The sequence below is a fragment of the Stegostoma tigrinum genome, chromosome 23, assembly GCF_030684315.1.
Source record: "Stegostoma tigrinum isolate sSteTig4 chromosome 23, sSteTig4.hap1, whole genome shotgun sequence".
In the NCBI taxonomy this organism is placed as follows: Eukaryota; Metazoa; Chordata; class Chondrichthyes; order Orectolobiformes; family Stegostomatidae; genus Stegostoma; species Stegostoma tigrinum.
The window spans coordinates 13,088,408-13,102,492 of NC_081376.1; the positions used below are offsets into that span (position 1 = coordinate 13,088,408).

At 38.3% G+C, this 14,085-nt stretch overlaps 1 protein-coding gene across 1 annotated transcript in view; it reads right to left on the reverse strand.

Annotated features, from left to right (window-relative positions):
* The window catches only part of sdk1a (sidekick cell adhesion molecule 1a), a 752,575-nt gene that overhangs the window by 82,455 nt on the left and 656,035 nt on the right, over positions 1-14,085 (reverse strand). Inside the window, exons 31-33 of the mRNA XM_059653924.1 lie at positions 12,761-12,864; positions 11,073-11,143; positions 3,987-4,122 (exon numbers count right to left, since the gene is read on the reverse strand). Of these exons, the coding sequence (XP_059509907.1) occupies positions 3,987-4,122; positions 11,073-11,143; positions 12,761-12,864 (311 nt within the window). The remainder of the gene's footprint in view (positions 1-3,986; positions 4,123-11,072; positions 11,144-12,760; positions 12,865-14,085) is intronic.

The window sequence follows — 14,085 nt, forward strand, 5'->3', positions numbered from 1 at the left end:
CCATCATGCTGAATTTTTAACTTCCCTCTTAAGTGACTCAGTAGGCACTCAGTCATAGCTAACTGTTATGAAGAAAGGGTACGCCGCAAAGTTTTTTTTAGTAATTCTTTTTTACTATATTTGAAGATAAAGCTGGTAACCGGTCATTGTGAGAACTTCAAACAAACGAAGAAAGCCATCAATACCTAAATTGACAGCAATCAAATCTCCTTACAATGGAAAAGCATTTCCCCATGCTGATTAGTATACTGGCGTAAGACTAGTGAAAAACAGTCTGTCCAAAGGTGTTACTTTCTGGATGTCATCATGATGCCTTACTAGCATAAGATAATGACAATCAGTTTTTGACCAAGCTTCAATTAAGTTGGAATTGGGCTGTTAGTGAAAACAAATGGAAAATGTCAATTAAGACAAAAGGGCAATAAGTTACAGGAAACATTTTGACAGAATGTGAAATTCTCTATTTAACATAGAGACATTTGGCCCAGCACTTTTGTTCGGTACATTTCCAGCAGATTCCTCACTAAAAGAAGCAATCCAGGTGTTCCCCTGAAACACATTTGAATGTTTCTTTACAAGTACTTAAAATAATTCCCTCAGTGACTTCATTGTGCATAAAGGGATATTGCTCAAATTTCCTGTTTAATTATTTATAAATGTATCTCCTAGTTTCTAAATCCTTCATCATTGCGAGACGAATACACCTGGATCAACTTTCTCAATCCTTCTGATTATCCTGGAAATTTTTATTGGACTCCCTGAAAGCCTCTCTTGATTTATTCTAACACGAAAATAAAATAAACCAAACGGCTGAACACAGAGAGAGCCTATTCAGGTCAAATCTGTCATCAAATTGTCCCATCAATAGCATAAATGATGACATGAGACGTATTTAAAGTGGAATAGGTGCTCATATATACTATAAAAACTAAGTAACCATGTGAACAGAGACAGATGTGCTGCCTTGAGGGAGATATTGTTGCTGAATGCTGATGTGAGAGTTTGCTTTGCTTTACATGCATCAATGTAGGAGTTCAGGAAGCAGGATGAAAATTACATCCCCTGATCAGGCCAGCATCGTTCATAGACCTAATTCTTCTGTAAAGCCAAGAATATTTACTTCCTAATTGAGATATTTCTCCCCATCTATTTCAATTGGGCATCTTACACTCAGAATGCATTCCTGAAAGCAGAATTTATTTTGATTCTATTCCTGATGTTGTTTTGAAACACATTGCCAGGTGTAATCAAACAGCCAGGCAGTTAGAAACATTCATCAGATTTTCCTGATGAAGCCCTGCTCTCTTCGCCAAGATCCCAATTTTAATACTCTTCTCTGAGCAAGTCAGAATGTTGCTGGAAGCTAGTGGGTTCTTCTTTAAATATTCAGTCTGAAAGCTTCAATTACTGCTGTATTAATGCAGTGCAGAGAAGTTGTTGCAACTCCCCCTTGAGGTGCTAGAAGAGGTAAAATTGTTTTTGCTTTCCTTTTTGAAAAGAACTTTCATTGTGGGGCTAACAAGAGAGAAAATTCCCCTAACACTATGCCGTAGACCACACTTTGGGTTCCCAGTAACAATTTTTTTGCTTTGCAACGCTCTATTTCTGCACGTTAAGGATGGGCCTGTCACCACTTCCTTCTGTTTTCCACCTGACTATTGCTCTGCATTAAAATCAGGATATTTGAAATGGCTGCAGCTCCGACCTTTGCACTATCTATGTTTGATAGACTATTGCTTGCATGCTCCCCACAGTGTTGAAGTTACAAGTTCAATGACTGGAGCATTATGGATGCCAATCTACGTTATTCAAATGTGGCACTGCACGGATATGCATTAACTCAATATCCTGCTGTGATTATTAACTTGACAAATGCAAGCTAGCATTATCGTGATCACTTCATACTTATTATTAAGACCCTGAAAACATTACATTCAGAATGACTGTGTTCGGATGCTCACTGCAAAGGGGACACAGCAATCTAGCTAGTGCAACACTTTGGAGAAATAGGAAAAGGAAACGCAGACAAGCTTTGTTAACAAGGGCTGACCAGCAAAATTAGATACAAGAATCATTTTTGACTGATATCTTGAAAAGCATTTCATATTTCATTACGGCTTTCAAATTGAAATCTTAGAAGTGCTAAAGGACGTTGACCTTCCATTTCTGCATTGAGAAAGAACACATTCATATAGCTAAAGATGCATAATTTATAAGTGAGAGTGTAAGTGAAGAAAAATTCAGGGACCGTTCCTGTCGTGCGATAATAGACATCTCAGGGTTTAACACTATAATTTCTTAATTTCTGTTTCATTACTTCTCCTACTTGGTCATTTCCAGTAAGTCACCTTTCACATTGATTCATTTTAATGCTGGTAATTGGGGTTTGCAATCTTGCTGCATGTTGTTTACGTTGTTTCCTGTTGTTCCACAGTAGTGCTATGAGACCTAACTGGCACCAGTCCTGTCCCCTTCTCCAACTCTTTGATGTGCAGTCTCTTCCTGAACATAACGCGCCCTCTTTATCGCTTTTCTCCCTAAACCCGCACTCTTGCTCATGAACTAAATCCAATCCAAAGCTGGAGATCTGGGATTGTGATAATGAGAGTCCCAATTGGCCAGAAGCACATACTGGTCATCAGCATACGTTTTTTAAGGTAGACAAGTCAGAAAAAGGTGTGTTTTTTTTCCCCCTTTTCCCTTAAGTACTACATTAAGCAACTGAAGGTCACTCTTGCTTTATGACACTGCTAGTTCTCTGTAAATTGGACTATTGACAGAGATGAATGCACTTACAGAAGAAAGTCATGAGGTTAAAACTTTGTAAGTGCCATGCTTAGTTTTAACCATAACAAGAAACCCAAGCTTAGAATTTAGCAGTGGGACAGTCTGCATCTAGATTCAGATAACAAAAATTTAGCATTCTGCATGAATACCAAAAACAATTGTTATGCCCCACAATTTGCATATTAAAAGTGTATAACATTTACTAAATAACCTCAATGTGTAATGACTTTGCAATAGGGGAAGGCAATGATCCTCCCTCATAAAAGCAGGCCACCAATGCCAGATAAGTTAATAAAAGAAATTTTGTTAAGAACCCCATCTCGCAGAATCACGAGGAGCTGCAGAGCTTCTACAATTGCACAGGAATTGCAACACCCCAGCACATATAACCTGCTGGAGTTATTAAAGGTTGTTCCTGGTGAACCAGATGTTTTATAGTTGATTACCTTGCTCAGGGGAGCTGCCTGTGGAGCACAACTTCTGGCAGTAGCTCAGGCTATTTATGTTAATGATGCCCAGAGCATCTGCACACTGATCCTTTGTTCCTCTTCTGAGACTGAATGCATGTTGGGAGGTTATAATTTAAAGCCATTAAGTTAATTCACATTTGACTCACATTTTTTCTCTGTTGTTAAATGCACTGAGGTATTTTCAGTTGTTTCGGATGTGACACACATAAAAATATGATACTACATTAAGATGTAGAATGCATCACTAACTGAACCATGAATTGTGGAATCAGAAGAATAAAAGTGAAGAGCATTTTGAAAAAAAAATGCTGTGTAAACAGCCTCGCTGTAGCTATAAATCTGTGATCAATTTATTTAAATTCTGACTATAAAACACCTGTGAGATAAAGATTAACAAGAAATATATCTTATTAATAAGGTCATAGTCATTCTCCAATCAACTCAAGTGCTAGATCTGTCAAGTTAGAAAATGTATATATCACTGAAAGGTGAAGGGTGGATTCCAAAATTGATATGATAATGATGCTATATGTTTAAATCTAAGCAATATTTGCATTTTTATTGCTTTTGTCAAAAGTGACACAATCAAGTTAGACTCAGCGAAAACTAAGCAGTCAACCTTTAAAGTTCTGCAGATATGTCTATGAAAACAACACAAGGCTTTAAGAAAATATTTTCGAATTATGTCAAGGCTGTCCAATGATCAGTCTGCCATCAGTTGTTACTTACATGCTAACTCTGCCTGCAGAGAAGAAGGATCCCCAATGGGCTGGATGTTGAATCTAGGCATATCCTCATACACAAGCTCCCTGTAGTAAATCCGAAATCCCAACAATATGCCATTTAAACCTTCTTCCTCTGGTGACTAGGTAAAGAGAAATTGGAGAAATTATTCACAATGTGTTTCCATGTTATTGCATTGATTTGTCTGGTTCATGTTGTGCTTTATTTCTGCTATAGTAATAAATTTGTTTGCCTCCCTTCCAAAGAAAAAATAACCTACCCCTCAATTTAATTACTATGTAAATAAAATGCCTGAAAAAGTAATAGCCATATAACTGGGAACTAGTTAACTCCAGGTAACACAAAATAGCTGATTCAGCGTGGGGCAGTGAATGATATTGCTACAGCAGCCTGAAATACCCATGTGATACTAAGCAGAAAAGTCATCTAGTGATCATTGTCATAGGATCAAGAGATGATTGCTGTACAGGAAGTGGACGTTTGGCTCATTATTGTCCGTGCAGGTTATCTGCAAGGATAAACTACCAACTTACACACCACTGCTTTTCCCACAGTCCTACAACTTTTTTCTCTCGAAAAAAATGTACGATTCTCCTTTGAAAGCTTTGATAAAATATTTTTCAATTACAAAATTCTAGCTTCAACAATTGGGCAATTCAGATTCAAACCCTTTGTTATGAATGAAAAGATTTTCTTCATGTTGTCATTTTTTTTTGTCAGTCACCTTAAATTGGTGTCCTCTGGTTCTCAATCCTTACACCATTGGGAGCATTCAAATCCCTTTTCATTTCAAGCAAATCTATCAGATGTTTTCTTCTTCAATGTATCCATAAAACAGAAGTTCCTCATCCCTGAAACCATTCTTTTCTGCACCATTTCCTAATATCTTAACTTTCTAAACAATAGCACCCAGAGCAGGCACTATACTCGCGGTTTCTCATGACTGGTCATTATTTTCTTGCTTTTGAATTCTTCTCCCCTATTTATAAAGCCTGAGATCCCCATATACAAACCACACACTCAACCTGTCCTGCCATTTGCCCCAAAACTAGAGGAAAGATCCTCTCCATGTCCATTCTATCCAGGCATCTCAGCAATCTTTAGGTTTCAATGAGAACCTCCCTCATCCTTCTAAACTCCATCAAGTTCAGACCCAGAGCCCTCAACCACTCCTCAAATGACAAGATCTTCATCTCTGAGATCATTCCTGTCAACCCCCTCTGGATCTCCTCCAACACCAGCCTATCCTTTCTTAGATACGAGTCCCAAAACTGTGCACTGACCAGTGCTTTGTACAGGCTAAGCTCTCTGCTCTTGTATTCTAGCCCATAGGAAATGAATGCTAATATTGCATTTGCCTTCCTAATTGCCAAATGAACCTGCATGTTATCCTTACGAGAATCCCAAACTAGGACTCCCAAGTCCCTTTGTGCTTAAGATTTCCGAAGTCTTTCCCCAATTAGAAAATAGTCTATGCCTCTATAAAGCTTTGTCCTACACAAAACTACTGTGTGGAGTTTGCACATTCTTCCCGTGTCTGCGTGGGTTTCCTCCGGGTGCTCTGGTTTCCTCCCACTGTCCAAAGATGTGCAGGCTAGGTGGATTGGCCATGCTAAATTGCCCGTAGTGTTCAGCGGTGTGAGGGTTAGAGGGGGATGGGTCTGGGTGGGATGCTCCATGGGGCAGTGTGGACTTGTTGGGTCGAAGGGCCTGTTTCCACACTGTGGGGAATCTAATCTAACCTATTGATTCATTGGATGAAATGCTATGGAAACAATATTCATTGCCACACAAAATTAGGCATGGGTATTGTGATGTGCGATTCTCCTCCACCAATTGATTGAACTATTATTTGGGTAGACACGACCGATATTGTGAGTGACTAGTGTTGTATTATCATTTTTACAGTTGGAAATTGGGGTCCAATTAAAAGCAGACTTTTCCTAGTATTTTCCTAGCATGAGATTTAATTTTATAGCTATTTCTAGCAGTAATTGACATTCCGAAATTCTAGCATGGGAAAACAAAAGGGAAGGAAGGGAAAAATGAAGGTCACAATGCTCATTGAACTGGCTTCAACAACTTAGCCAATGCGAAATGTATTCTGTTATCTCTCTGTTGTTTTCAAAAATACGTGTTTGTTCTTCCAAACAATGGTAAATAAACTTCCAAATTAAGAGGCAAACAAAGTGATGACTGTCATCCGACATCATGTATAGCTGTCTCTTGGGCAGTGCTGAAAAGAGTTCAAACAACTGATTGACAAAGAAAATAGTCCTCTTCCAGAAATATGGCATAACAATAAGTGGTCAGGGCAGAGAGGAGTTCTCATTGGCGAATTCTCATCAGTCGGTCCTTAGTTGTCTTCTCAGATGGAAGGTGGGCCAGACGAAGAAGAAGAAATTCCAGGGAAGAGCTGCCTAACATTTTGCTAGAGAGCAGGATGCTACCCACACAAGTTTAATAAGACTAACACATTCAGTGCCAACAGCCTATTTGTCCTCTGGTATTACTGAACCATTTTCAATTGTCACAGTTGTACGCTTTGTCTAATTAACTAATGCATCAGATCAAAACTTCTGCTTCTTAACAAACTCAATAAACTATCAGAAAATTGCTGCAAGTCATTGACTGCCTAGATTAGGTAACTGTGATCACGAGCCCCTAAAATTAACAGCGGTGTCAGAAATAGGATTCGCAGAGGTTGGGTTTTTATTGGCTTTAGGTTTGAGAAGCTGGAAAACAGCAATCTTAGTTACTCAACATACATTTAATTATAATCTGAGTAAAACAGGAAGTCATTATGGAATTTCTAAAATATGACTGGTAATTTTAAAGAAAACTTCGGTCCATTTGTAGCAGCGTTGCATTGGAAATTGTAGAAAGATGCAATACTAAGCATGAGTCCTTCCAGATTTGGCAACTAAGTCAACTGACGCTCTCCATTTGAGCCTTACAGTTGGATAAGGAAATAAAAAGCTGTTGGAATTAGTAAAAAAGCTAAAGGATAAAAATGATTGCCAACGATATGCAATGTCCTTGTTACGCATAACATGATGAAACAGCTAGGGCAGACAAACTGGATACTGATGTTGAGACAGATCATGAAATAGTCTTATTCCCTGATTTAGCTAAATTCAAGACACGCCAAGTAGAAATCTATGAATAGACATCAGCTGGGATTGCTATCTCACAACATAAGGCAGGTAACCTTGAGAACACAGTTGAGAATGCGCCTCCCACTTAATTGAAACTTCCAAACTCATGAAGCCTTATATAAAAAATGATTGAGAGCATCTGCTTCTATATTTAGCTGCAATGGCGAATTACAGATTTAAGGGCACTGGTATCAGCAAAATGTATTACTGAGATCTTCTGAAGAAGGGTCAGTGGACCTGAAACGCTGATTTCTCTCCATTAATAAAAGAAGACCAGAAGAAGTGTGGATCAGAGGCAAAAACAGAAGTTGCTGGAAAATCTCAGCAGGTCTGGCATCATCTATGGAGAGAAACCAGAGCTTTGAAGAAGGGTCACTGGGCCAGAAATGTTAACTTTGACTTCTCTCCACAGATGTTGCCAGTTGCTTTGCTCTGTCTACAACGTGCTGCATCAGTTGTTTAGTACGCGTACAATTCAAAGTTATAGTATCGCTATGTTCCACCATAGTCTTACAGATGAAGCTTCTTCCCATTGTGGATGCATAGGTCATATTGTAAATATCTAGATTATGGTCACGTGTTTTCATATATAAATGTTACTTAGGAATTAAAATTTAATAATGGAAAATGGGATAAATGCAAGTGAAGCACATAGAAGTCTATTAGATTTAAAATGTTGGAGTCATGTGCATGAAGTGGTTAACAACTTTCAAGGCAGGATCAGAATCAGCAGGCGAGCTTGCTGGCCTACAGACAAGGTGACCACACTGCATGCAGTAGTGATAGTTCAAAGGGATTGTTTGTTTTAGAATTTAAGGCTAAATCAGTGAAAAACATTCAGTAATTTCTGAAATGTAAAGCCCATTTGATTTATCAGATTAAAGAAGAAATCGTAAATGAGGGATATTCAATCAAAAAGTCAGATTAAGGTTATTTCAGAACCGGCTATGTTATCTTGGAGATGTGAAGCTTAGGAAGGTTCTCTCATTTCAATTTTTCTGGGACTATATTTGTTGGAAAATATTTTTTGCAGCTTGGAACTGAAAGAGTGCTGAAGCAGAAGTAGCTAGACAGCATAAATGCTGCAATTAGCAGACCATGTAGTTCAGGTTCAGGACAAGTCCAAGGGAGTGGTGGTTCCAGGCTGTGGAAAACAATTAGAGCTAAAAAGTAGTCCTGGAAGCTACTTAGAGTTTAGCGCAGTCATGAGTCGGGTGAAGGAAGCCCAAAGGCAATATTTGCTTAATGTACCTGAGAAAGATTGAAGCTTAAGGAAATCTAGCAGCAGTTCAGTGAACCTAGCTGTTTGCTAAAACCTAGAACTATGCTTGGGAGCAGTCTCAGGAGTCCTGGGGAACTTAGTCTCAGATACAGACTCAAATAACAAGAAATGAGCAGTTGTTAAGATGGTCTGAGGTGGAGATGTTTTAGGGCATTCCAAGTCTAAATCTTCAAAAGTGAAGAAAAGGAATTCCTTTGCAAAGGAGACAGAATGTTAATGAGATTTGGTGGTTGACAAAAACATTGACGCAAGGTTGGGATCTGTCTTTGCCACATCAGTCATTTAAAGTGTAGCCTGTGAGGAGTTTATTTCAATTTGTCAGAGTTAATTCATAATTATCCAATATTAATCCTGATTGTTAAAATTTAAGTTGCATATATATCATATGTGGTTTAGAATGATCTTACCTGTTCCATATACCTATTAGTCATTATCGCTTTTGCTTGCTTTGTTCAAGTTGTATAACAAAGATGTCAGGAAAAAACATGTCATATTTTGGCTCAGTGTCAATTTTGTTGAGTTTCAAGGAGGATTTCTTTCCTTGGCATCCACTGAGATTCCTCACCACATTGTCCCAACCATTACTACCGGTCACACCCCCACATTTGATGCCTTCATCGGATGCCAGCCCAATTCTCCTGCCCACCATATCTGAAGAATGCACTGCTATGACATCCTGAAATAGACTGTCACCCCTGGCCTCCAGGACAGGATGAGGACGACACTGCTAGTGACTATGAAGATGAACATGTGATGAGCATTTTTATATCTGATTCTACCCAGGACAGAGCTAAAGATATTTGGAACATTGCACAGATTGCTACACAATGCTGCATGAGGGAGTTTGTTGATGCTTTCTGTTCTTTGAGAAGTAACTACCTTTAACAGTCCCTTGCCAGAAAGATGCAGATGGATTAAACACTAAGCTTCCTGGGGACTGCAGGCTTTCCTTGATGCAAGATGCCACTGACTGCACATACATCACTTGCAGATGCTAATGTCAACTCTTTCCTATGCCATCGTAGAATCTTGGAATTCATACAGTATGGAAACAGGCAATTTGGGCCATGAATTCCACACTCACCCTCCAAACTGCATCCCACAAAGACTGACACTCCTCCCTATTCCTATCAGCCTAATATTTCCCATAGCTAATTCACCTAGCCTGTATATCCCTGAACACTGTGGCCAATTTAGCATGGCCAATCCACCTAACCTGTACATCTTTGGACTGTAGAAAGAAACCAGAGCATCCAGACGAAACCCATGTAGACACAAGGAGAATATTCAAACTCCAAAAAGTTGCCAAGGGTGGAATCAAACCCAGGTCCCCGGTGCTGTGAGGCAGCAGTGCTAATCACTAAGCCACACTGTTGCCCACAGCTGGGAAAGCTTGTTTATATCATCATGGGATGTGGGCATCACTGAATGGTCAGCATTTATTGTGAAACCCTAGTTGCCCTTGAGAAGGTGGTAGTGAACTACCTTCTTGAATTGCTGCAATCCATGTGCTGTAGGTAAAGCCCCCTTCAACACCACACTCCCAACTTCAAACAGTTACAGAAAGCACTAAATACATATGAAACTGAAGCAACATCCACAAGAAATAAATCAACAAATAGATTTTATGATGATTCCTTTAAACAACACTGATGGGCGGGGTGGGTATATGGTGGGGCGGGGGGGCTCAAATTTTGCTGCTCAGTGCATTTCCACCATCACTGAAATAGCATTGTACACTGATGTCATATCTGCCTCATCTGCACAATCTGAATACCGTTCACTGTGGGCACACTGACTCTTACAGGTGCATCTCACCCCGAAGTGTGCATGCAGATTGCAGATGGCACCTTGTTTATCAAGATGATATTCATAGCACCTAACAATGGGCACTACCATATTTTGCACAATTTTTAAAAATAGTGCTTATTTTAGCAGGTCAAATGGAGAAAATGGCTCTGGATGACCCTTGCCCCCCATGATGTATCTAACAATGGAAAGACTGGAGGCATAGCATGTTCAAAAATACAACAATAAAAACAGAAGGTCAGTGTACTATTTAGGTGTTAAGTCCAAGCACTATGAATAGCAAAAAAAAAACAAAATTATAGTAAAAATAGAAACAGAAGTTATAGATCTATTTCAAGACATGGTTCATGACAAGATTTGCAATACCATGTTGTAAATAATTTCATTCATGTTTCATGGATGAAAATGCTGCTAAAAATGTTAAGCCATATCCCTGAGATGTGTTGATCTCATAAAGGCAATTTTCCTCTAGAAATCTGGAGAAGCTTGTTAAGCATATAATAGTAGAGGTGAGTTTGTCATCCATTACCAGATTAGAGGTACATTTATGAATGAATAGTAGATGTTTAGCCAATGCTAACATCACATTCATCACTCTTGAAGCACAGTACCATATTATGAATATAATATAGAGTTACTGATCATCATACCATGATAATGTGATTCATTGTGTCATGTTTTGTGTTGCTACTAATTATGTCATTTATAAATCTCATTTAAATAATGCATTGTGATAAATGGTTAAAAAAAGACTTCTTCACTAACTGAACAGACACTTTTAATACACAAAGAATTAATTACAGTCCAGAGGACATAACTTGCCTTCCATTGAACAAGGACCGAGGTAGTGGTACGTGGAATCACAGACAGAATAACTGGTGGTTTGCTGGGAACTGAAAAAGAAAACTATAGGTGAAGCAATTGACCAGTACATCACAACTTTATACTCTTGTTGAGCAATTCTGAAGATAACTGAAGATTAATAGGGGGTGATATCTCTCTGTTTTATGTGATGTGAAACAACAAAGGTGCTCATTTACAAAGAGCATCACAATTTTGTTAGGCTGGGGAAACAATTTTCTTAGTTGAGCTTAGTATCTCTTTTTAACCAATTCCCCCAAGAGTAACATTATGAATAAATGCTATCCATACAAGTGTCAATTTCTGTCTGTTTAGGCTGCAGTGAAATACTTTGGAACACTTCAGTTGGTTTTCTAAACTACTTAAAGAATAGGTTACGGTTAGGGTTCACAAAGGTTCATTTGACAGCATCTTTACAAGCCAGTGACCTCTGTCACCCAGATGCACATGGACAGCAGGTGTTTGGGGACAACTGAGCCTGCAAAATTCTTTCCATCTTATACACCTTTCTGACCTGGAAATACATCAAGGTTCCTTCAGGTCAACGTCCTTAAACACCTTCCCAGCAGTGTGCGTTTATCTGATCACACAGACTGCAGCAGTTCAAGCAGATTGCTCAGCACCTGAAGGGCTAATTAATGCACAGCAATAAATTCTGGTCTTGTAACATTCATATCTCATACATATATTTCAAAAATACAATTTATTGTTACTTAGTTCTTTTCTCAATGCTATTAGATTGCAAGTATACATTCAGGTGTACATTGTACTGAATAAAGAATGGCTAGCCTGGTGTTTGAATTAGGTTAGCGGCAATAGCTTGGGGTTTGTTTCCTGTTATGGTGGATTAGGAACTGGGCCAGCACACTCGCCCTGTCTATGGTTTAAAAAAAAATGATACATTCCGAAAGTTCGGCAAATAAGGTTCACCAAAGACCTCCCTTTGAGATGTTCAGAGAACTAAAGAAGGAAAACACTGAACTGCACACATGGGTGTGCTGTTTCCAAGAAGGCACAACCAGAAAAATATTGCAAGATAAATTGGAGCATCATTTCATCTATTGCTGACAGTAGCAATACAAAACATTTTCTGTCATCCTTGTGCCCCAAGAAGAATGTACTTCAACTGTTATCAATTGTTGCGTTAAACAACACAATATAAACAAGGAACCAAATGTAGCATTTAAAAGAAAAATAATTATTTCATCAGATATGACATTATTTTACAGGCTGATGTGAAGATAATATATACAAGAAACATAGCACAATGAGAATATTTTAAATCAATCTATTTCTCTCAGTCAGTTATTTTCCAATCACTTTTCACCCGCTTTTGCTCAGCAGTGAATTTTTATTTTCCCCTTTTGCTTCTGGCAAACTCAGATTTTCATCGTACACAGCTGTCATCTTATTACAATCTAGTTAAGAGTTCAGACAAGACTTTTTCAATTCAGATAATCATAGTTAAATATTAATAATCTATTATAATGAATACAGTCTTCTAAGCAAATCACTATTTGAGAACTAAAATTTAAATATTTATTCTGAACTAAACAGAAGGATGATAAGTTAAAATGCAATTAAATCAAAGAATGTAATTAATAATTAGAACAGAGCAAAAATAATGCTATAGCTCAACTCATCCTTACCATCCTGCAGTGTTGTCACTGACTCTGTTGGTACACTGTAAACACTGTCTCCAATATCATTAGTTGCCATTACTCGTAACTGGTAGGAAGTGTAAGGCTTTAAGCTGTCAAATGACAGGAAAAAAAATTCAGGATTTTGTAAAACCAATTTTTCAAGGAAAACAATGTAGAAAATGTAATGAAAATTCTGTACCATTTTGGGAATTAACTGAAACTTTCAAACTCACGAAACCTGTCACGAAAGAATGACTGACAGCATCTGCAATGGCTAAACACAGAATTAAGGGAACTGGTACCAACAAAATGCATTACTAAGATCTTCTGAAGAAGGGTCACTAGAGTGAAACGTTAACTCTGATTTCTCTTCATAGATAAAAGAAACAAAAGAAGTGTGGATGCTGGAAATCAGAAACAAAAACAGAACCTGCTATAAAATTTCAGCAGGTCTGGCAGCAGCTGTGGAGAAAAATCACAGTTTTGAAGAAAGGTCACTGGATCTGAAACATCAATTTTGATTTCTCTCCACAGATGGTCAAGTGTGAAAATTCTGGGAAATTTCTGAAATTGATGAAAATTGAGATAGATTAAGATAAACAAAAAAGTGTGCTTATCTCAGGTAGTAAATAGAATTGAGAACCAAAGTGAATACAGAAGGTTCAGAAGGGAAGAAAGACGACTAAAGGCACCAAAGAAGGATTATGATAAAGCTGCTAACAGCACACAAAGGGAAAGCCCAAAATCTTCCATTGGCACATAAATAGTAGAAGTGTTGTAGAAGTAGGAGTCGTGATGATTTGGGACGAAATAGGACATTTACATGTGGAGCTTTGGGACATAACTGACATATTAAATGAATACTTTTCATTTGTCCTTACTAAGGAACAAATTGCTGGTCAGACCTTGGTGACAGTGAAGGAAACCCGTCACTAGAAGTATTTAAAATTGGTGAAGTGGTGGCACTGGCTAGGCAGTTGATACTTAATGTTGACAAGGCATGTGGACTGGAAGAAATACATCAGAGGAACTGAGATTGGAAATTGCACAGGCACTGGCAACAATGTTTCACTCTTTCCTGAATTTGGGAGCAGTGCCACAGGACTAGAAAAGTGTAACTTGCTTGTTGAGAAAAGGTTACAAGGATAAGCCTTGTTGATTAAGAGGAGGCATCACAGATTTTTTAAGGGAAAATCATTTTTAACTAACTTGCTGAAGCTTTTTGAAGTGGTAAAGAGGAAGTTGATGAGAGTAATGCTGATGAGGTGCATGTGGAATTCCAAAAGGCATTTGGTACAGTGTCACACAACAGGCTTGTGAGAAACTTTGTA